This window comes from Manduca sexta, chromosome 28, assembly GCF_014839805.1.
Source record: "Manduca sexta isolate Smith_Timp_Sample1 chromosome 28, JHU_Msex_v1.0, whole genome shotgun sequence".
Taxonomy (NCBI): domain Eukaryota; kingdom Metazoa; phylum Arthropoda; class Insecta; order Lepidoptera; family Sphingidae; genus Manduca; species Manduca sexta.
In genome coordinates, this window is record NC_051142.1 from 19818473 (window position 1) to 19842125 (window position 23653).

General features: G+C 34.8%; 4 protein-coding genes, 1 long non-coding RNA gene and 1 pseudogene across 7 annotated transcripts; 3 read left to right on the plus strand and 3 right to left on the minus strand.

Moving 5' to 3' along the window:
- Positions 1–277: 277 nt before the first annotated feature.
- Positions 278–1575, minus strand: LOC119191049 (annotated as a pseudogene).
- Positions 1576–1758: 183 nt separating this feature from the next.
- Positions 1759–6758, plus strand: LOC115447176 (tigger transposable element-derived protein 4). The gene is given in 6 exon segments (XM_030174151.2): positions 1759–2119; positions 2555–2700; positions 3292–3421; positions 3797–3921; positions 4174–5267; positions 5270–6758. Coding segments are annotated over 6 exon segments (2298 nt in total). The 5' UTR covers positions 1759–1909; the 3' UTR covers positions 5863–6758.
- A 1012-nt stretch (positions 6759–7770) lies between these two features.
- LOC119190948 lies at positions 7771–9304 on the plus strand. Its single transcript, XR_005113306.1, has 2 exons — positions 7771–7802; positions 7906–9304. It is a non-coding gene; the product is annotated as an uncharacterized LOC119190948 (long non-coding RNA).
- A 350-nt stretch (positions 9305–9654) lies between these two features.
- LOC115447185 (small integral membrane protein 12-A) lies at positions 9655–11846 on the minus strand. The gene is made up of 3 exons (XM_030174166.2): positions 11732–11846; positions 11521–11650; positions 9655–10597 (listed from the first exon to the last, which is right to left on the minus strand). The coding sequence occupies exons 2-3, from the start codon at positions 11648–11650 to the stop codon at positions 10464–10466; spliced, it is 264 nt and encodes an 87-aa protein (XP_030030026.1). The 5' UTR covers positions 11732–11846; the 3' UTR covers positions 9655–10463.
- A 193-nt stretch (positions 11847–12039) lies between these two features.
- On the plus strand, positions 12040–15834 carry LOC115447184 (arginine-hydroxylase NDUFAF5, mitochondrial). Its single transcript, XM_030174165.2, is given in 7 exon segments — positions 12040–12487; positions 12935–13086; positions 13455–13562; positions 14141–14286; positions 15143–15326; positions 15598–15611; positions 15613–15834. Coding segments are annotated over 7 exon segments (1095 nt in total). The 5' UTR covers positions 12040–12177; the 3' UTR covers positions 15794–15834.
- A 663-nt stretch (positions 15835–16497) lies between these two features.
- Positions 16498–23411, minus strand: LOC119190947 (gibberellin-regulated protein 14-like). Of its 3 annotated transcripts, none has more exons than XM_037444504.1 (11): positions 23294–23411; positions 22804–22903; positions 22659–22703; positions 22365–22408; positions 21998–22111; positions 21601–21663; positions 20802–20876; positions 20094–20177; positions 19302–19352; positions 18863–18922; positions 16498–17994 (listed from the first exon to the last, which is right to left on the minus strand). In XM_037444504.1, exons 5-11 carry the CDS (start codon positions 22035–22037, stop codon positions 17912–17914), a joined length of 456 nt encoding a protein of 151 aa, XP_037300401.1. In that variant the 5' UTR covers positions 22038–22111; positions 22365–22408; positions 22659–22703; positions 22804–22903; positions 23294–23411; the 3' UTR covers positions 16498–17911. The 3 variants fall into 3 exon arrangements, with proteins under 3 accessions (XP_037300401.1, XP_037300400.1, XP_037300402.1); XM_037444503.1 differs by having other exon boundaries at positions 21601–21678; positions 23294–23405; XM_037444505.1 differs by lacking the exon at positions 21601–21663 and having other exon boundaries at positions 23294–23405.
- Between the last annotated feature and the right edge of the window lie 242 nt (positions 23412–23653).

A 23653-nucleotide genomic window follows, 5' to 3' on the forward strand; every position in this document is an offset into this window, starting at 1 on the left:
ACGTTTAATATTATTTTTGTAATAAATTATTTTCTTTATGTAACAAAAGGGGACATGATAATATTACTATACTTGGTTGGCTGTTTAAAAAATCGTCAAGAGTATCAGTTTCAAGTTTCTACAGATGATAAAAATAAAACTTCAGAATAAATACAAAACATTTGATATTTGTAAAAAAAATATATTCAAAATTATTCATTTGTAATTGATCATCATTTAGAAATGTATGTCATCAGCATAAACTAAATCTAAGGGTATTGCTCAAGTAAACTAGGCATTTAGCATAAAAAAGTAATTATATTTGATAATAATACATGCTGTATATGAGTTACAACTAGGAATTATCTGTCATCACTTCATCATCCTCATCTTCAGGCTCCAAGGTCTGGATGGCACACTCTTATGTGCAAGTTCAAATTTATCTTAACAATAAACTCTTTCCCGCGACGCTGAACACTTGTGCTGCCTTTTAACGCCATTCTTCAACAGAGTTCGAGTGGGCACGAGCGACGTGAGTCCTTAGCAATGTAGAGTGCATTGTCCTCTCACATAGACTACACTTTACTTGACAGTCAACCGGTTGCCCCTCGTGCGTTTGTTTGTGTTTCTCCATCGTAACTTTAGACACAAACAACTTATTACAATAATCGCATTTGAAGTTTTTCACCTTGGTGTGCTTCTTCATATGGTTTTTAAGGCAGTTCTTAGTGGGCAACATTTCATCACACTTTGAACACTTGAATTTTTTTATATCATTGTGTAATTGCATGTGCAGCTTGAGATATGCTTGCCCCGTGAAGCTTTTGTTGCATATCTCGCAGTTTATTGTACTCGTTGAAGAGTGAGTCTGCATGTGACTCTTCAGGAACTGGGCTGCTACAAAACTACGGTCACAGACTTCACAAATGTACTTTTTTGAGGTGGCGCCTTCATGCTTACTCCTGTGTATGTCTAAATGATACTGCGAGTTTACTTTTACGGCACACTGGTCGCATTTGAATTTCCTCCGCTTTTTGGGGCCCTCTTTAGCTGCGGGCGGGAGGTCCGGGAGTATGGTTTCAGGCGTGTCTTTGTCGTTGCCGTGGAACTTTTTGTGGAGGATCAGGTACTCCATACCCTCGAATGTCAAGTCGCATACATCGCAACGGTACCTCGGCTCGTTCTGCTGCTGCTGTTTCAGTTCATAAGTCACAGTTTCACCGTTATATTCTGCCATTTTCTCGCGTTTCACTGACCGGTCGTTTTTGTCGCTGCCAGCTGGTTCCATCATACTCTTCATCCAGTGATCTTGTATTCCCACGCCGGATTTATTCTCCATTGACTTGACGCAATGACGCTACCCTACGGCCGCATTATAGCGATATTGATCCATAAACCGCGTCGTTTTACTGCCAAATTCGTATGAACGCGTCTAGTCGCGACTAGAAACGCTAAACGCGCATTGTTTACGCGTTTTATTAAGTTTCGTGATAAAATTTATTTTGCTAATACAAAAGCGAGCCTTGTTACTGTACCATAAATTCCAAAAGAGAAGCGAAGCGCGTTGCTTTTTTTCGAGCGGTTCATTGACAGGAGCAACTTTTTTTTTAAATTGACAGCCTTGATATTGCCAGACAAAAAAAATATCTATCGTACAAATTGGAATAGAAACAACACATTTACAACACATACGTGTATGAAAGCCTTTATATATTTTTTTTATTTATAGTAGCGTTCGGAATTCTGTAAAACCAGCCAATGGCAGCGGAGAATGATATTGACATTTTTATTTCTATTGACAACTTTTAAAAATGGCGTAATTCTGTTTGGAGGGTGGCGGCGTTATTGTTTTTGTTGTAAAACATAGATTTTAATAACAAAATTTTCAAAGCTGTGTTTACGGATGATCAGGAACTCATAATCTAGCACTATGGCGCTACGCAAAGTAAAGGAGGAGCCCGAAAGTGCTGAAAGTTCTTCAGAAGACGAAAGTTTGTCGTCTCTGAAGAGAAAAGCCGAAAGTATGGTAATTCGCAAAAGAATTAGCGAAGACAGTGATGATGAGCCGCTGGTAAATAATGTCCTGGTTACTATTGAGGTGCAGGAGGTAGAAGAAGCCCAGGCTTTCGATTTTAGCATGGTGAGTACTCCAATATTGGGTACAACATTGGGTGTTTACCCATACTGCTAAAATTTATGACTATCTACACAATATAACTTGGAAAGAATGTTAATCAAATGTAATAGGTCTATATTATACAATAAAGTCCACTCTCGAGTCTGTCTGAAGGCGATAAGAAAAAAAAAATAATTACCAAACGGATTTCAATGAAATTCTGTATAGAGAGAATTTGATACCCTGGACCTTTCCAGTCCTTACATATGAGACTTTTTATCTTGGGAACATATCTGGGGGGATTTTTATCCTACAAAAACTTTTACTCGGGCAGAGCCACAAGCAAAAGCTTGTTATTAATAAAAATATTAAATAAATTTAAAAACAATAATTTTTTTTTTGTTATCTTTTCAAATATTATTTAGTAGCCACTTTACAAAAATAAACATTTTTTCACAGAAATCAAAGCCATCAACGTCAAAAAGAAAAAAGATTGTTAAAAATAAAAAGAAAGGTAGACAATTTCCATGTTATATTTGTGAAGCAGTTTTTAGTACATCGCAAGATTTGAAGACGCATTCATTGGAGCATCAAGTAAAAACTAGGCAAGTATACAAATATATATATATTTTTGTTATAAAACTCCCAGGGTACATTCTATGACTTAGCCTATATACACCAGTAAGCAGCAGTATGCACATCCAGTGGAGACAGTGCAATCACTGTCTCCACTGGACGTAATAATAACAATCCCTAATAATAACAATTTATTACTAGGCAATACAATTAGCAATTGTTTCAGGCCAATTTGTAATATGATAGTTTTTTTATAATCTAATTTTCAATAGCAGTAAATGATTTTATACAATAATTACTAATTTTAACAATGATAATTTCTAATATTAATAACATGATTTGGCTTGGCTTGAAATAATGTCATGTGCTAACATCACATTGTACGGAGCTAAGTCAGTACTCCAACGTTACATGGTAGTGTATTTTGTTTATTTTATTTATGAGGGAAAATAAACAACTATGTTTCAAATTAGGTATATAGTATTTTACATAATGTTTAAGCAAATAAACAATCCACACCATTTTCTACGAATTATATAAGTAGTATTATTATAACAGTGTAGTGTAAACAGCTATAAGCAGTTAAAAGAAGTTATTTTATGATGATCTGCATTTTTCAGACATAAATGTGAGGAATGCGGTCGCTATTTCAAGAAAGCTTTTAGTCTGCGTCTGCACAGCAAGGTTCACATGGAGAAGAGCCTCAAGTGTCCGTTGTGCGATCTCAAGTTTGGTTTTAAAGTTAATTTGGTATGTATTTTTATATAATAGTCTTTAAAATAGCTTATAATAATCATATGTCGCTTAACCCGTAGTATAGTGTTTATAATAAAAATAACACACTGGGCCTTGGTCCATGCTTTTTGTAACCCTCCATTGTGATGAGAAACACATTCATGTAAAATATCATAATATTACGAGTTAAAACTGTACATTGTGCAAAATAACAACTAAAGTCATAGGTCTCAAAAAAAATTGCATAGTGTTTCTGAGTTACTCTAATGTGCTTGAAACCAAAAAGAGACTACAGTGTTTGGACAGCTTTTCAACTGCAATAGATAAAGCAGTGGTGACGTTGGATCTACTCTTGCTTTCTAAGGCAATTTTCTATGCATTTTTTTACAGGCCCGGCATATGATGACCCATGAAAAGACAGTACAATGCGAAATGTGTTCAGATAAGTTCCACACAAAGTTCCAACTCAAAAAACATATCAGCTCACATCCAAAGAGACATTATGAAAGGACAGAGTAAGTGATTTCTACTGCAGCATATTTGCTTGCTCATTATAAGAAAAATCACTTGTATTACACTTTGACATTACTACATTTTGATTTCGAAATCTTTTATTAAACGGTTACTATTAGTTACATTAAGATATGTTGATTTAGATTTGCTCTAAACAGCTGCTTGTATCACTATAAATGGAGCATGAACCATGTTCAGATAATTTGAATTACCAGCATTCGCTTTATAAACAGATTTTATATGTTTTATTACAGAGAAATAAAACCATGCGCTATAGAATGCAAGGTTGAGGCTATATCAGACCACGAAACAGAAGATGCAGGGACAGGCACTGAGAACGACTTGAAAATCGACGAAAATGGTTCCGAGGAATCTAATGAGCCTAGTTACAATTATGAGAATAAAACTGAAATGCCTGAAGAATACTTGAGAAGACAAGACTTATCATATCAAACACAATGTTCAATAGTCAACAAGCTTTATAAAGGGAGAACAGTGGACGAGATATGCAAGATGTATAATTTAACACCCGAGGTGGTCAATGAGTTATGGGAGGATAGGGAGAAATACATGATCCACAAGAAAGCCGGCAAGAAAACACTGAAATACATGAACAGTATTCTAGACACTAGGATTTTAGAATGGTTCCATAATCAGAAAGCCAATAATATACAAGTTTCAGGTAAAATGTTACAAGACATAGCAGAAGCTTTTGCAAAAGAATCTGGGTTCATAGCTTTTAATGGGAGTAAAAAATGGCTGGATAGATTCAAGAAAAGGTACAATATATGCTTTAGAGGTACACCCTCCAAGCGTGATTATCAGAATGTGTCCGTTGAATCTAAATGGAAGAAAATATTCTTTGACGAACAGTGGTGTGATGTAAGATTAGGTATAAGTGATGATGACATATACACTGGTGATGAGGTAGGGTTTTATTTCAATCCCTCAAAAGGCAGGATAAAGAAACTAGCTGGAAGGAAGTTCATACAGGGTTATGCCAAAGACCGATTGGCAGTTTTCATGTGTGTCAATGTTCTAGGAACGGACAGGAAGAAATTACTTGTGTGTGGAACTGAAGATCCATTGGTACATTCATATAGAGATCCTGACACTTTACCAGTGACTTACATAAGGCATTCCCAAGCACACTTCACCACACAAATGTTTGAAGAGTACGTCAAATATTGGAACAGAGAATTACAATTACAGAATCGTAAAGCAATCCTCGTTTTAGACCGGGCTGCTATACATTCTAAGCTACAATTATCCCATTTGAAGCTGGTATTCGTACCATGGAAAGCTGCAAGTGGTTTAATGCCAATGAAGAATGGAATTTCTGCAGCATTCGCAGTGAATTTAGAAGATTAATATTAGAAGAGAAGGTTATGAATGTGGCGCGCGGAGTGGACAGGAACATGACTTGTTTAGAAGCGTTATATTTGCTTGAAAAGGCGTGGAACAGAACACCATCTGACATAATAACAAATAGTTTTGTCAATACTGGTTATGATGTACAACCTCCGCAGCCAAACTTGTACATAGTACCAAAAGTAACTGACAATGACGAACACATGTTGTGCAACATGTTGAAAGACTACGACGTTGAGTCTTACTACACAGATTTACCAAATTTGGACATGTTTTTGACTGTTGATGAAGAATTGTTAACTGGACAAGGTACAAATGGTTCGGTGTTTGGTGGTAACCATAGAGTAACGGACCCTGCAACTCAAGAGAGGGAGAAGGAAGATATTCTGCCATTGGCTACGGAGAAGCCAGAGTCAAATGACAAAGAAATGAGGATTAAAAAATTAAGAGCGCTACAAGATTTGGACATAGTGAGAAAATATTTGCTGTCAAGTGATACACCGTACAATGTGTACTGTAATTTGATGGAAATAGAAAAGTTTGTTATGGACGAACCAATTAGTTTAGAGTGAAGTCAATTTGTAGTGTTTTTGAATTCTTGGTAGATACTTTTACTCTTCCATACTAATAGTTGAGATTTTCAAGTTTTGAGAGTTAAACTGCTAGACCAGGGATCGCGAATAAATGGCACGCATGCCAGTGGTGGCACGGGCCAAAATAATTCGAACATGCGAGTAATATGCTAAATATTGTATATGTATCTTTCTTTGGGCTTCACTTTGCTTTACACCGGGTTCAATGAAGCCACGTTACCGAGCCCCGGCAAAAAAAATAACTAATATATATTTGGGCCAAAAAAAGTCGATAAAGAGCAGCAATCGGATAGATAAAACCGATCCTGGATGGCATGTTGCGTGCCATAATGTTTTTTTTATTTATAATGGCACGCAATTGGCTTAACGTGTCATAATGTTTTTTTTTATTTATAATGGCACGCAATTGGCCTAAGGTGCCATTGTAACCAAAGGTTCGCCATCTCTGTGCTAGACTAATTATAATCAAATTTTATAAGGAGTTAGCCGAAATCTGGTATACGGAGTACAAAAAAGATTTACAAGACAATGTAGGCATGCGTAACATCATACTTAGTCATTCCTATTTGTAGTGCTGCGTGATTTACGTCTCAAGTATCAACACGATTCATGCAGGGAGGGATCTAGGTACGAGGGGGTCATTTGCACTAATTAAGATTAAATTAACAGCATAGCTCATTCGTACAATTAATACATTATGTAATAAATATGTGAAGATGTTTGTCGAGGGATGAATTGATTTTTATGAAATTTTGCATACGGATAAACCAAGTCCTGGATTAACGTAAGGGCAACTTGTATCCTGAAAAAAGTAAAAAATGTTTTAACATTTTAAGGATTTTTTGCAGAATAGACTAGCGCGCGTGCGGAACCGATAGGCGACAATCTTTAGGTCAAGATTTCTATACACACGAGTTTTGTCACGCACAAACATCGCCAATACATGCCATATCATGTAATAAATTAATAATCTAGTAGGAGTATGAAATCCTTTGATTACCTTGCATTAAGGTACCGGACCCTAATGCCGAGTGATACCGATACCTTGACGAAGGGGAATTTGTCATAGAGAATAACTGTTTAGAATAGCTAGAAAGGTACACGTAGAGAATTTAGAAGATTGTTAAAATTTAGAACGTATTGTCCGAAGTATTAACGTCTAATTTGAAGCAACAAAATTTTTGTCAGCCACAATGTTTTTGTGACGAAAACCAAGTTTAATACACATTTGTAACGACGGCTCTTAATAATAGTAACTTTTCGATAGCTATTCGTTCTTTAATGCGTCCTTTCGATTTTTAAAGTTGTCCCAGATTCTAATAACATTTTTTTATTGTTTATTTTTATGATTCAAGAGTTATATGTTTTGATTGCAATGAAATATCAATGTAATATTGTTTTACCAATGTAATTACTGTTGAGTACCATAATTACCGTTTAAAATTTAAAGTAGCAATGCGTTAGAGGCCCGTACGTATTTTAAAAAATTCTAGCTAAATTAAATATCATAGGTATGTAATGTATTTATAAATGAATTAGATGAATAAAATAAAATAAATGAAATGAAATATATAATATACATAAATAAGCACGTAAAAATTAATATTTATAATAATTGTAATTTAACGCATCTGTAAAAACACTTGACTATTTTCGAACAAAGCGGATGAAGGTAGCATAGTTAAGACCGGCTATTAAGACGATAATTAATTGTTAGTTTATATTATAATTAAAATAATAAGAATATTTTATCTTGCTCGACTATATACAGCTCTCATAAATGTGTTTTATCCCTTATTGCTTACATGCAACAGGGCTGTATTCAGAAGGAAAATACGGAACTCACCTGAATATGTCCTTAATTGCTTATATGGAGTAGGGTGTATTTGAAGAACCGAAGCCAATTTGTTCCTTCTCAAGTGAATATAATTTCAACTTTAATGTAATTATTAATTGCTCTAAAACTATTTAAACGGATTTTGTGGTATTTGCAGAACTGGAGAAAATTTAATACCCTCTCAGGTCAAGCAATATAATTCTAGATATAAAACATAGTAAGATGACCATTTAGCGTTCGACTACACAGAGATGGACGATTTGGCTTCGTGCATGTCTCATGTATTTCATTAACGAAATAGGAAAATATAGAAATGTCGTATTATATTTAATGAAAAGGTGACATAATTTTACTATTGGTAAGCTATGTATATCTGGCCAATCTAAGGTAAAGACCTCTTTTGTTACGGAATTTCATAAGCCCCATTTAGTCCCGGAAAAGTGAACAATGTTTTTTTTATTCCGCAAAGTGTTCACGTGGGAGAAGTCCGAATGATATTTATTTTCAAGATAAAATTCTTAGGTCTCTGCTCTTTTAGTCCAATCGTATTATTTGTATAGTTTTCGTGGCAATTAAAAATACTATATAATATATAACATTTCGACCTCCACCACGATGTATTATTCAGTTTTTATACATTACAGCGGTGCGTGAACGCGATAGACAATTATTGGTTTGCAATACATATTCTTACATAAATATCTATATTTCTTGTTATGACATGTAGATTGTATATACTTGGTTTCTAGAAAAAGGAAATTATTTTGTCGACGTTCATAATGTTCAGAGATGGATCCAGGGATTTGTAGGTTGGGTTTGGTACACAGAGATAAAATTTAGTCAAAATAATAGTTTAAGTCTTGAATTTATAACTCATTATAACAATATTTTTATCTAATGCTTTTGCGAGATGTATAATAAATGCTATCAAAATGAAGTCTGGGTTCCGCCTGTAATACTGATATATATAGTTACACTTTTGTTAATGGTCAAATTGGGGTATTTTATAAATGCTTGTCTGAGTTATGATCGCTCAATGTATATTTTATAATTTAATAATTATGGCAGAAGGTGCATCGTGTTTTTATATGTAGATGCAAAATGGTCTCAAAAGGTGATGTTTATCATATTTTCTGTTCCGAGCGTCTCGGTGGTGTAGTTGTATTGCGTGCGCAGTAGGACACCGTTCTGAAATCCCGGGTTTGAGTTCTGGGTCGCAGTGATATTGGGTTTTTTGTTTAGTGCCAGCCTGGAGTCTGGAATTTGTCCCTGATATAATAGGCTCACTAATCATAGGATTGAATAAGTCCGTGCAGTCGATGTCTTTAACTACAATTTTAAGAATAAAATGCGGGGGTGGTATTTCTTTATTTTTTGTTCGACTGTTTTATTATATATTATATCGAACATAAACTCAGATATTTTAAAACTATATTTATAATTACCAAAATTAGACCATAACAAAAAATGACTTGTTAAAATGGATTTTGTTGTAAATAGTGTTTCGTTCCTTACGTATCTGATGGTACATTGTTTAATATTCTCGTATAGTTATAAAGAATAAAGTATTTACGTTATAAGGTTTATTTGTGGTTAATTTCAACCTACCTCATAACTACTACCTATCAGAGTTCATGAAAACGTTAAACGAAGTGGATATGTACACAAACGCCTGTATTCATAAACTTTATCTAAGGACGGAGCATTGCTGTGACAAGTCTGTTTCTCAGTGCTGACGGCATGGCAGCCTTCGCAGTGCGTAGACATAGGGCCGTTGTGATTGGCTAATATTGAAATACAAATTTAATCTAGTTGGCTGTCAGATAAACAAATCTGAATAAACAGCAAGGTGTCAGATAAACAGAGATAGATATAGATAAATAACGTCTATGAATAGGGGCGAAAATGTTTTATATATTTAATAAAACAAAATATTGCATAAAAAATATAATTCAACAAATATTTACAACTATTCAATAGTGACTATCCATTTCATACTAAACTATATTTCGTGACGATGGAATTATATCATACAATAGCTGTTGTAATTTTTGCACAATATTTCTTGATTCCCGGACCTACAAATCGACTCCGGGACCAAGCCTTCTAGTAGTTTCTTATACCCGTTTGTATGGGTATCAGTATCAGTTAGTAAAAAGCCATGAGCGTAGGTGCTAAATGAGAACTTTTAAGTTCACATGTTATTTTCATTATTAGGGAGCTTCTAAATGTGACGGTTATTTTGATTCATCAAAAGTAACCTTAAAACAAGGTGTTAAAGGCCGCATTGTATAGAATATGTGCGCTCCTTTGCAATCAAGCAATTAAAATACAATAAAAGTTCTGCGCACGCGCCGCACATTCGCCAATTTTGTATGCACCTTTCAAGATTTGTGATATGAAGTTTTGAAGCCCTACAATATGGCTGGTATTTTGAATTGCAAATAAATTACTTAGCTAATTACATTTTTTCATAGAACTTGCAGACAAACTGTGGTTACACACAACTAAATACTAATTAATATAGATTGTGACTAGCAGTGAATCTCAGTTTATCTGAACTCTAAACTGTTTTTATTCTGTAGAAAGTATAAACTGCATTTAAGCTTCTTGAAAAATAACATGATAAAAATGTTATCTCAATTAATAAACAATTAGATATAGATTTCAATACATCAAAAACTCAAAGGGCAATAATTTTTCAATTGATATGTTTTATCTGCAAATTCTATTTAAAAACGATCTAGTTTTTCTGCAATGATGGTGATACATTCTTGCCGAGTACATTTTCTTTGTATTTAAGTTTCTGTACATTTGTTGGGTCTTTAAGGACCTCTTCATCTGTGAGTCTTTCCAGTCTTTGATCTTGCACTGGTTCTGTAAAATGGAATAAATAAAACAAATTGGTATTGAATATAATTATGGATTTTGAAATTAATCTATTGCATAATATTATGATAAAAAACATTGCACCATCCCAACTGTCATGGCTGTTAATACTTATAAAAATAACTTTATTGCTTACTCTTAACTGGCTTGATTGATCAAGCCATATAATATTCCAGACTAAATAAATATAAAATATACTATAAAACTTGATGAGTAAGTCATACTCGCATGTTAATGTTTAGTACAAATTTGTATTTTTTTATAATCCAACATTATGTTGGTTAGCCTGACAAGAGCCAGCTTATACCAACACACTGGACTTTTGGGCGAGTGCTCTATACCCTCAGAACCCTGGGAAGGGATCCAAGTATATAAGTTCAAACTTAATTTTGCTGTTGACCTCTAGATATGGATATTGCACCAACAATAAATTTGTAATGGTTAATTTTCCTTTCTTTTTTGTTATTACAATACATATTTGCTATTTTCAGTTTTTGTCCTTAGATTTGCTTTAAGACATTGCTTTTTGCAAATTTCTTGATGCTTGGTGAATGTGAAGTGCCCTATAATTTCTATTCCCTTTGATTGATGATTGATGATTCCCTTGTGAACTCACAAAATATGTGGAACAAACTTTGACTTACAAGCTTGATTGCATTACAGCTGAAAATGGTTGTAAATTATTTGATATAAATTTTAACCTTATACCTCTCTGTATTCCTGAGTAAAGGTTCCTGACAGATGGACAGACAATAAAGGGATACTATAAGGGTTCCTTTTGAGGTACAGAACTCCAAAAAAGAAGCCGATTAATTTTAAGAATACAGTACTTATCGCTGTCACCCTAACTAGGTGCACAATATAGTAACTGCACATATGTAAAATAAGGTTTATTTTGACTTTTTACTTACTATTATAAGGCGTATATCGGTCGGACAATAAGCTCTCCAAATTATAACCTATTACGCCGACAATTGCAGCCACCGGTAAAGTTATATACGGCGCATTGCTCCTTAAAAATTGCATTATTATGGGCCACATCTATAAATATAAATAATGGTTAAAACATAAACTGAATAAGTATTAAAATTAAGATTAATTATCGTACGTAGTTATAGTTACTTTGCTTTAAAATCAATTATGATTTTATTTAATTATTATTTTGGTGCGAAACACAATTTTTCTAAGAACAATTTTGGCAACAATTCAACATCAAAGATTGTGTCAGTGTGACATTGTCAAAGATTGTGGAGTTGCGTTCAGAATTTTAATGACTTTTAATTTAATTTTTTCTATTTGTTTTATGACTAATTAGCCACATAAATAATTAAATTGTATTATTATTAAGTATGTGTCTTGTATAAGTATATAATTTGAGATATTTAATTGATCATAATCAAATTATATTGGCATCTTTTTATGCGACTGGTTTAAAACGTATATGTCAAGTGTCAATAACATATGATAAAATGAAAACATAACCTAGTAAATAAATAAATTATGAATAATGTGTTCGATACAGTAGAATTGATTTGTTAGTGCCAATAATTTATAATATTTCACATAAAATGTCACAAATCACTCTTTCCCACAGTCTGTCTAGACTATTTACCTCCAATACGTTGTTACTTGAAAGCCGATGTTTACGTAATGTTGTACCCGTAAGAAATAACTCAAATGCAGCTAAGAAAAAGACTGCCAGCTCTGTGTACCATAGTATGAACATATTCGACAGAAAATCGAAGTTATTACAAAGGGAGAGATCCGCACAGAGAGATGATTATCACTTAGCTGAATTTATCAAAGAAGAGGTAGGATGGCGGACTGCTGACCGTGTTTTCGATATTAAAAGGACTTTTAAGAATGCAGTGGAACTTGGTAAGGAGATAGAAGTTATTTGCTAAATGAGACGAAGTCAGGGATGTAGAAATAGCCAAAAAAAAGTTACAATGGTTTTATTGTGTTGAGTCTTTAAACATTCTAATGGGATAATTAGTATGAAGTGATATCGACTGACCATAAACACCAGAAGATTTATACAGTCAGCCATATAAATAGCTGCAAAAATTTCAAAATTCAATACACCTATATACATTAAGTATAATTGAAAAACAAAATAATTTGTTCATATAAAGTAGAGTAAATTCTTATTACTATTGTGAAGAAAAAAAATATTAGGGACAAAAGTCTAAAACTGATTTGAAGTTTTGAGTTTGCTGAGCTACTATGTGACAGACTGTACTTAAGCTACAACAACTAATAGAATCCAGATAGAGAGAAGGCCCTTTAGCTTTTATAAATTAGTGGCATATTCTTGAATTGCAGGTGCAAGCAGAGGCTATGTGTCGAGACACTTTCTTCCTGACAGTGTGGAAAAAGTCACTCTATGCGACACCTCACAGACCCATCTGGACAAGGCTATTGTCGGTGATGATGTAAAGTTTGAGAAGATGGTCATGGATGAGGAGAGTTTTGATGTGAGTGTTTTTTTTATAGGGATTATACTGATCTTTTATTTAATAAATCAACAAAATAAATTCGAGATTTTTTTTTGTCTTGGATATTTTCACAACTGTCCATTTATGGTGACCACACTTCCTGGAATTTAAAATTATGACATCCTCCATACTGTGCTTACTATCCTGAAACACTTGTTTAGTTTTTCTACAACTATTTTATGAAAATAATTATATCCAGGCCCTATATAATATATAATTATTTTCATAAAATTAAGTCATAAATGTTGCAATGTTAAATTTGCATTTTTTATATAAAATAATTTGTATAAAAGATTATCTTATACTTAATAGAATTAGTGCCAATAAATATTATAACTTACTTTCAGTTCCCAGAGAACAGTATTGACCTACTGGTATCATCGCTTGCATTGCATTGGGTCAATGATTTGCCAGGACTTTTTGACAGAGTGATGAAGTGTCTCCAACCAGATGGTGTAAGTGTATTATGATAGGAAATTCATCAGCATTAGTATAGGTTTGATTCTCAGGTTGGAATGATTGATGCAATGAGCTAGAATAAGAGTGTTGCGGATGGCATTGGTATGGGAAGTGGATAGGTAGCAGAAATCTTCAAAAAAAAACAATACATTATTGCCAGTTTCCATGTTGATGGGTTATAATGATCGCTTGCAACAGTCCATCTGTCTGTTTTGCAACTTAAAACTGTAATATCTTATACTTACTATGCTAGATAAATCATATCTTAGCCAGTTCTCCTTGAAAGTGGCATGAAACAGAACATTAATGTTTGAGTCATTCGATTGTGATTGGTCGACAGGCTACCATCAGAGATATCAGGCAACTGCCCGGGTCTTCGCGCTATAGTACACTTGTACGGTGCCCAGCAAAAGACCTTTATTATGTCATCAGTCTGCTAACCTATCATAGTGCCTAAACCTAACATACCGACAAAACTGCTTACGCCAGTCAAGCCCACCACTGGAGCCATATAACGTTCTATGGGGCTGAGATTTGTAAGTGTTATTGTTGTTGTATACTGTGTTGGTTCCAGGTGTTCATGGCGTGCGTCTTCGGCGGTGATACACTGATAGAACTACGACAGTCGCTGCAATTGGCAGAGACGGAGCGCAGTGGCGGCATCTCACCACATATATCACCTTTTACAAGGATAAGGGACATTGGCGGCTTGCTCACTGCGTAAGTACCTAACATACTAATAAATAATATTTAAGGAACTATTACTATTTATGAAAGCTATCGAAATTATAGGTCTCATGAGCGCTCACAAGATTAGCATTAGGCATCTGCACCTTCGCACTGTACTACACTACACAATATCATAAAGATTTTTATTTTTTTTCCAATTTGAATAGCGCTGGATTTTAAAAATGCTTCATAATAAAAAATCTTTGTGGTCGATAGTTCCTGTTGTTGCAGATTTATTCAGTTACTTATATTTTTTGTGATTTATTCTTTAGCGGGGGGTGCATGTGCACCTATTTGCACCCCACTCCCGGCGCCCATGATCGGTCTTGTATATGTTTGCTCGATACCATATATGGTTAAGATGCTTTATTTTTATTAGTAGTATCCTGGTAGTATAATATTTAGTAGGATAGGTGTTGCAAAATGCAGCTGGCTCATACCAGTAATAAAATTGACCATTTTATTGCAATAAGTTAAGATCTGAAATAATCTGTAAGTATTTTATATATGTTTTCCATCATCAATACAAATATTGACAAACAAGGCTTGCTACACAATAATAACATTTAAAATATTTTTGCCTTGGTACGTATTCCTGATTTAAGTGCACGATGTTGTTTTTTTTGTTGTGGTATATGATTCGAATTGTAAACAATTTCAACCGCTGACTACATTGGTAAGAATAAAGCGATAAAATTAAATCATCTATAAGAATGAACAAATTTTATTCTGGTCCATTTTCGCCCTCAGATCTGGCAGTATGGATTGGAATAGCACGTTGATATACAGGGTGTAATATTAGCTAGGAATCGGCCATCGATGTACAACATACAGGGTGTTGTTTTAGCGCCGGCTTCACGCTGCAGACAGTGGACGTGGACTCGCTGACGGTGTGGTATCCGAGCGCGTGGCACGTGATGAGGGACGTGAGGGCCCTGGGCGAGTCCAACGCGGCGTACAACAGACCGCTCAGGCTGAACAAGGATGTGCAATTCGCGGCCGCAGCAATATACGACGAGATGTATGGAAAGGTGATTGTTTCCAACGCTATATACAAAAAAACTCAAGTACACGAATAGAAAAACTCCTTTTTTTGGAAGTCGGTTAATAAAATTAATGCCTCCATAAAAATATGCAAAAATTGCGACTCACTTCATCAACAATATAATTTGTTCTGATAATCATTTCTTAATATAGACACGGAAAATTAATTAAGATTAGGTACATACTTCCAAAAATAATTTAAACATTTATACTGTAAAAACGAAAAAATCTACATTATTAATGATAATGTGTTTTTAGGATTTCCCGAAAAGATTCTAGAGGTGTACCAGCTACTTACCAGATTATAAATTTCCTGGGCTGGAAACCGGATCCGTCCCAACCCAGACCAATAGAGAGAGGATCGGGTCAGATGTCCCTCAAAGATTTACACAAAATCGACGAAATACTTCAAGACACTAAAAAAGTAAAAATCACTGATGATGATATGAAATAACATAGTGCGTAGTAATTTCAAATAAAGTATTTTAAATTAAATAAAGTAATTTTTTTTAGTACGTTTCCCATAAATAAATATTAACCCAATGTATCGAGCAGGGATGGCAAACTTTTGGCACGTATGCCAGTGGTCGCACGTGACAAAATAATTCTGTCACGCGTATAATATGCTAACCAAAAACTTTGTTGAGTCATGAAAAAAGTTCGCTAAAAACGGGCATTCGGATAGCCAGCCCTGGATGGTAGGTTACTGGTACATTATTTTTTTTTTAAATGGCGATAAATGTTCGCAAGTCCTGCTATAGAGTATGCTATAAAACGTACGTAAAAGAAGCGATAGTTGGCTACAAAAAAGACCTCTCCATGTGGTAGTGTGGTCAAGTTGCTTGCCGCATATATCTATATGTAAATAAATTGAGGTGTGTGTTTTATGATACCAAGTCCCGCACAATAACAAAATGTAAATGGGAGTTACACTTTCTTTTTATCAATATTTTTTTGGAATGGCTGAATAGATTACGATGTTCATTTATTAGATAGGGTGTTCACTAAGATATAAGCGCGAGTAAAGACGCATCTTTTCCTTATTTTTTTAAACATTTGCCAGGCAGTATTTTAAAATTTTTATTGGTATTTTATCATGAAAAATATAAAATTATCATATTATTTTGATAGTAATCATCGATGAAAATAAAGCACCAGTTTTGTTTATCGAAATATTATAATTAATGAAAATAAATGCATTGTACATATTAACAGTAAAATTAATTCTACGTAGTTTTCTTAAGTCTTAGTTACATTAAAAATATCCCTACACGACCCAAAGATGAGAAAGATACTGTAATCTTAAAATATATGGAGAAGACCACCTCATGATATGAATAAGAACTCAATAATATCGAGTCAATAATTGTACATGCTGATGCAGAACTGTATTCTCTAATAGTCTGCCACAAAAGGAATTGACCAAATTCTTAATTTCAAATCCTTTTAATTTTGTATCAATAATCGTTTTGTTTTCGCTAAAATAAACTTCACAGGGTTAACTTTATTTTAGATACAGAAAAATTGTGAGGTGTCGCATTTTTTATGTTTTTAATTTATTCATACTTTTGTTGGTGACGGTACATGTTAAAATTAGTTTCACTGTTTGACAGAAAGCAATGGTAATTAACTTGTATCTCTGGGTCTTATTTTGGAGATCGTAAAAATATTTACATCGAATTCAGATAAAATATTTTTGGGTTTATCTGTTATTTTGGCAATTTTTCCTTTTCTGTAAGAAAACTTTAATAACAACTGGGAAAGCAATAAACCTCTAGAAAGAGACGAAGCGACTGCGCGACCAATAACTGTCTCTTTCCCGCGGGTGTATACTGAGGCATTCAATGAGTATATCCGTTGCAAAGGCCGCATGGTCGTTTTGTCTCTCTCACACTTTTGTTTCTGTATTTACAGCACGGGTATAATATTATAAATGCAAAGTTTATTTGGCATTCTCTGAGTTGTGTAAAAACGAACTTCAAATAACACTATGATATAAAACAAGTATGAGGTTTTAACAAATATATTTGTGCAATTACTTAATCATTTATATATGGTGGGAAGGAGAGGGAAATACGGAGCAATAAAAACAAAAAGTGAATGCGACTGAGTTTTTGTTTCACCAGACTACTTCTGGGCATAGACCTCCTCTACTACTGAGACGGTTTAGGCCTTAGTCCACCGCGCTGGTGTAGTGCGGGTTGGCGGACTTCACATACCTCCTAAATTGTTGTAAAGCATTTCTCAGATATGCAGATTTCCTCACGATGTATTCCATCAGCTTTAAAGTAAGCAATAATTCACAAAGTATCAACGCATAACTTTTGAAAAGTCAGATGTGTGTGCGCTTGGGTTTTAAACCCGCGGACAATCGTCTCGGCAGTCCGTTCCACACCCAACTAGGCTATCGCCGCTATTTTGCTAAGTACTTATTAAAATAAAAAATACATTGTTATAGATTACATTATAAATCTTTAGCTATTGGCAACTGTTGCATTGAAGAGATCTGATTAGGATATCGTATGTTGCCATTTCTGAGATTAAGTAACAAATAGACATATATTCGTTGTTATCACACGCTGTAAATATTTTGCTGTGGTAAAGGCTCGTATGTCCAGTCTTCGCCGTCCCATTCACAGTCGTCTTCTTCTGGTTCTGGAAAGCATTTAGATGTGTATTGAAGTATTAAAATCTATTTAGGTTAGACCACTGCTGTTGTCACCGAGAAGTCTTTGCAAAAGCGATACCAAAACAGCCCGGCTTTGTAAATGCAACGGCCTTAGAAGAAATGGGGAAGAAAAATATGCAGGAATCAATAAATTATTATCTGAAAAGAGCTTATTTAGAAGAATACTTTGCTACCGCGCTTCGTGTACCATAGTACATACTGAGCGAAAAATAACAATGCAATCATATTCCTTCCTTTGAAAATTGACGTTTCTTTAGGTGAGGTTGTGAGGGACTGCCCACCACATTCGATGATCATAAATAATTACTATCGGTGGACCACGAAGCTCAAACCACCAATACTTCGATCCTATCATTGGTATAACAATAAGACGATTCCTTCGTTCCCGAATTTCGGTTACGGCGCGGCGGCCAATTTCAACGAAGATTAGCCAAGTATAGGTATAATACACATGCAGGAGATATTATAGTGCACAAGTTTGTACGCATTACACAGGTGCACTCTCTGTTCATTCACTCTCATAGTACGGTGTGACGGCAATCCGACACGACCGAGGAAAAATCAAGTGAAGGACCAACAGCTTTACGTGCTTCCGAGGCACGGGGTGTCACATCGCCAACTTCCTGACTTTGTACCACGCCTGAGAATTTTTTAAGATGGAGAAACTCAGTCACAATAATTTTGGCCCGATCGGGGATTCGAATCCAGGACCTCAGCGCGGTAGTCGTACTCGTACCGTGTGCAAGTCCAACTACGTCACCGATGCAGCCAACAATAAAATAATTAAGGTACAACTTGCTGGACTACGATGGAAATTTTATTATAGAATCTTACCTTTAACTGGTACGGATTGTGTGGGTCTTGGTAATGTTGAAATTGGTGGTGGGACTGGTGCTGTAAAATGAATAAGATATAGTCTCTAGCTACTGGCACATCGATACATGAGGTGGCGTTAAAAAAAAAAAAAAAAAAAGCACGACGAATTGATAACCTCCTCCTTTTTTTGAAGTCTGTTAACAAATAGTCGAGTTATTACAACCAAGCTTATTAAATTATTACATATTATATTATAAAACAAAGATTCCCGCCGCGTCTGTCTGTCTAAATGTAAAAATTATTTCCTTGCATTCTACAATGCCATAAAAAATACAGGATTACATTAAAACTGTCATGTTTGGCTTGGATTATTTTTCCATAATTAGGATTGATCAATGACACTGAAATTGGGCCGAAAGAATTTATGATTAATACGTAATATAAAATGATATCTTACCATCCATTGGCGAAGGCAGACTTGGCTTCCGAGTAATGGATGGAGGTGGTTCTGTGAAGTAAGAATGGACTTATATAATTTGTATTTTACCGACTTTAAAAAAGACACAAGTTGGTGAAAGTTGAGAATCCTTAAGAAGGCGTTTGTGCCTTTTTGTATTCGCTTATCCATATTGATTGTCATAATTCCTTGCAATAATTCTTAATAGCTCCTACGTTAAGTTTGGACTAGTACGTCCTTACAGCAATATATTGCGTAAGATCTTCCGATATATATGTACTAAGTACAGTATGCGGATTACTTTAGCTGCAATATTTCGATAGTCCTATACAAGATATACTCCACCTTAAAAATTTGCAGAATTTAGCTTATTGTGATTATACAGTAAAAATAGTAATTGTAAGTGCAAAAGGCGACATTTTCACTAGTTTTCTTACTAAAGTAAATGTCGTTTTATACTAGTCCAATTTGAGATCGACGCAACACATTTCTACAACTATGACGCAAAATCGATGTGCCTTAGTTTTATCGACGTGGACATCAATTCTTCCTGGGCAATAAGTCTCAGGCAATTTTAGAAATACACACTCAAGGTGTTGCCAACTTGGATGTTCTAGTCAATAGCCTATGTAGGCATCGATTGACTTTCAATTCAGACTCAGTGCACCAAGCTCAAGGTCGCAGCAACCTCAGTGTTTTTTAGAGTCTGGCGCCCCGACTGACCTCCTGCTTGTCCCACCCTAAAGGCTGTTCTTACTGCAGATATAATACATCTAATGCCTAAGTACTCACGTATTTTAGGCCCACAAGGCTTCGGTAGAGTTGTTTGCAGAGGAGGTTTTGCTGCAGCCGAAGGAGGGGTAGGTTTTTGAGTGGCTAAAAACAAAGACATACACCGGAATTAAAAATTGTAATTGTTTCTTACGTTTCTGCGAATTTACATTGTAATGAAATTAGTTTATCTCTTTGGTTTTTCGTATTTTATAAATAAATTTGGTAAACTTTTCGGGCGACTTATACCTCAGTTTGCCATGACACAATGAAGGTAGCAACGTCTTTGAAACTTTTAGTGTAGAGAGTGGAATCGCGATTAAAAAAAAATCACTCTCAATAGGATATTTAACCAAATTCAAGACAGGAGAAGATTCTTAGTTCGTGTGTTTGTTTTTTTATGCCAGTTCATATAACTGAAGAAGCCAGTTTCTTGTATAATTTTAAATCACCTACGTTACTTCGAAAAGAGGTGGCAAGAGATTAAAATATATTACGCGACCTCCATCTCAGAATCCCATTTCAGCTTGGCTTCTATTGCTTTTTGCAAGCCTCTTTCAACAAATGAATAGCGAGACAAGCCTCTGAATAATAATTATTTTGTCATTAATTCAAGAGTCAAGCATCCAGCTTGCTTGATAGTTAACGATCCGCCAATATAAAGTAGTAACATCACACAGAATTGAATTACAAGGTATTGCATAGCTTAGGTATGGCCGCATATCTTACCAGGCTGTATTGGTAGAGTTGGAGTATGTAGAAGTTCCTTGAAGCGAGTGGATGCCGTTGTATTTCCACTGGGCCCTGGGATTATGAACAAATCATTTAACCGTTTTCCATAAAATTCCGTGGATTGATGGATTTACTGCTTGTTTATTTAGGAGTAGGCAGAGACGCAACTAGTGAATTCCTTTTTCACAATGTGATACTCAAAGTAGGTATATAACAATTCAAACATTTACATAAATATTCAAGGAAGGAAAATAAAAAACATATCAATATGCTAACATCTGTCAATTACATAAAATGCAACAATATATTCAAAATATGTGGTAATGGTAATATTTTAACTAATTTCCTTCCCCTTATTTAATGTGTAGAGGTTTCGACCGCGGCTACACATTAGTCTGGGGGTAGAGTTATCTAGAATATCATAAATTATGTAGCACTGAACTGAATAGGAACTGCATAGGTAATATCGCTTTCTAACAGTGAAAGTATTTTCAAAATTGGTTTAGGGATCACTTTGTTTACATTTTTTTACCCCATGATATCATTTACAGCTATTTTGTCTCACTGCCATCCAACAGTAGAGTCAAATTCGTAGTATTATTAGTATTACGCTGTAGTCTGTTGTGTATGTGCCGTTGAGTTCAAATGTATTTCAATACTAGACTTATTACAGGGTGTCATTATGCCATGTCATAAGTATATCCAATATGGCTGACTTCTTAATTTATTGCGGCGAGCCACGAGGTTCTCTAGGTAAATTGTACGCTCCTACTAGTTCATAAAAAAGTATACACACCAATTCCTTTCTTCTTGAGGATATTCTCTAGCTCGTTGACTGTTTCAGGATTCGTTATAAAGGCTGAAAAAGTTTTACCTACAATGAATGCCAAAACTGCGATACTTCTAAAAAATGACCAATCAGTGATCTTATTTATATATATAGAAAGACACATACATGCGCGTAACTATAGCGGTATGACCTATAGGTACAGTGATAATGGTGAGTTATCAACAGGACGAATAGTGTTAGTTTGTTTAGAAAGGTTAAGAATTATATAGCAGATAAAGATTCAGAAGGTGAACCAATCAGTATAATGTTTGTTTATAGTTTTTATTTTACTGCCATTTTCTTTCCATTATAGCGTAAGTCAGTGGAATAGTCAATTTTAATCAGCCGTTAGTGTGCAACTTACGTGATTTTAGTGATTTCTTCTGAGTTTGCGGTGGAGGCATTGGTTTCGGAAGTTTTTCCACGGGTTTCGTTGGAGGCACGGGTAGTTTCTTTTTTAGCTTGCTATTTAATTCATCTGAAATGCATTATTTGTTGTTTGTCTTTCTAATACAGGCATCTAGATATTATCGTTTTATTCATTCCTGTCAAGTTATTAGCACAGTGCAAGCACTTTCATGCCGGTTCGTAAGATATCATTACATATCATACGTTTTTTAACATGTTTCTGATGCGGGTATCGAACATCGGAGTGCGTATAAGTGATCAAACATAGTGTTTAAGGTATTCTCAAAATATAATGACATGTATAAGAAGTGAATTATTCTTACGTTTATTTGCTTCCGGGCTTTCGGAGATGGTATCGGTGGTTTAGCTGAAACAATAATTAACGTGATTAGATTATCTCAGGTTCAGGAAAATTTGGATAATTGACATTCTTCCGTATTTAGATTCGGTAAATATTTACCCGGAAAGAAGTTTCCACTAAAGAAGAACGGGTAAGAAACTAGTGTGTTGCTCTTTTTAAAATCATATCAAAAATATGAAGTAGACAGTTAAAAAAATTCAACTTGTTATAAAATTGAATATAGTGTAAGTAAAAATATTAATATTTTCATACATACTTCTAGAAGGTTCTGGAGTCCTAGCGTGTGGCACTGCTGACATATCTGTAAAAAAATAATTTATAACAATATTGATATGTTTGAGTAGTAGTAGCAGTGCTGTAAACTCAATTCAGAAAAGTAATTTATTGTAGATCAGTGTTACCTTCATATTCTTCGTCGGAGATCTCTGAAGGTGGAAGCGGCAATGGTAGAGGTGGTCGCTCCTTTATTCTCTAACGAAGTACGTTTCCCCTTTTCTTTTGCTGAAAAATAAAAACACAAACTATGCATACCCTGAACCGACTGGAAAGCATAAGGACATTGAATGTAGATGAATGGATAGTGGTAGTATCTGAGTATAGCAATAGACGTGATGTTATGTATGTATAATAAATTGAGACATGCAAACTTCTTAATATAATCTCCAGGTATTTCATTATTTATACCTCAGGTTATTTATTCAGAGATTTATACTATGTGCTTTAAACGAAGCCTTTCACTAAACTCTATGGCTCTTTGTCTATCCATAAGGAAAAATAACAAAAAAGTTGTCTCTTATTAAACTTTTCCGAAATAGGCGGCGTGGCTGAGTTTTTAAAGTCTAGGTCGTAAGTAATGTACTACAATGTCCACATGAAAAAAATGCCTCTTACCCTGCTTCCGACTAGCTTTTGTATTCTCATCAGAGGCGATTCGGACCCCGCCATCATGCGTATCTTCGTCTTGAACGGTCTTCCTGAATTTTGCGGGAAGCCAGAACATCTTGCCTACTGTGGGAGAAGAGATCAGCTTAGAGACGTGGAGTATATATATGAGATTGTACCAAAAGCCGACTTTGTTGCGCTGCTGACGACGCGCCACATTGTTAACCAGGCTGTCACCACACAGGAGACGGGTTTCGATATGTGTTACCTATTACGTTTTTTATCCTGGTACAACAAGTGAATAAAACTAATCAAGTTGATTAACGAATCAATTCTTGCTGCCGCCAAAAGAACTGTTGTTTTCGGTTT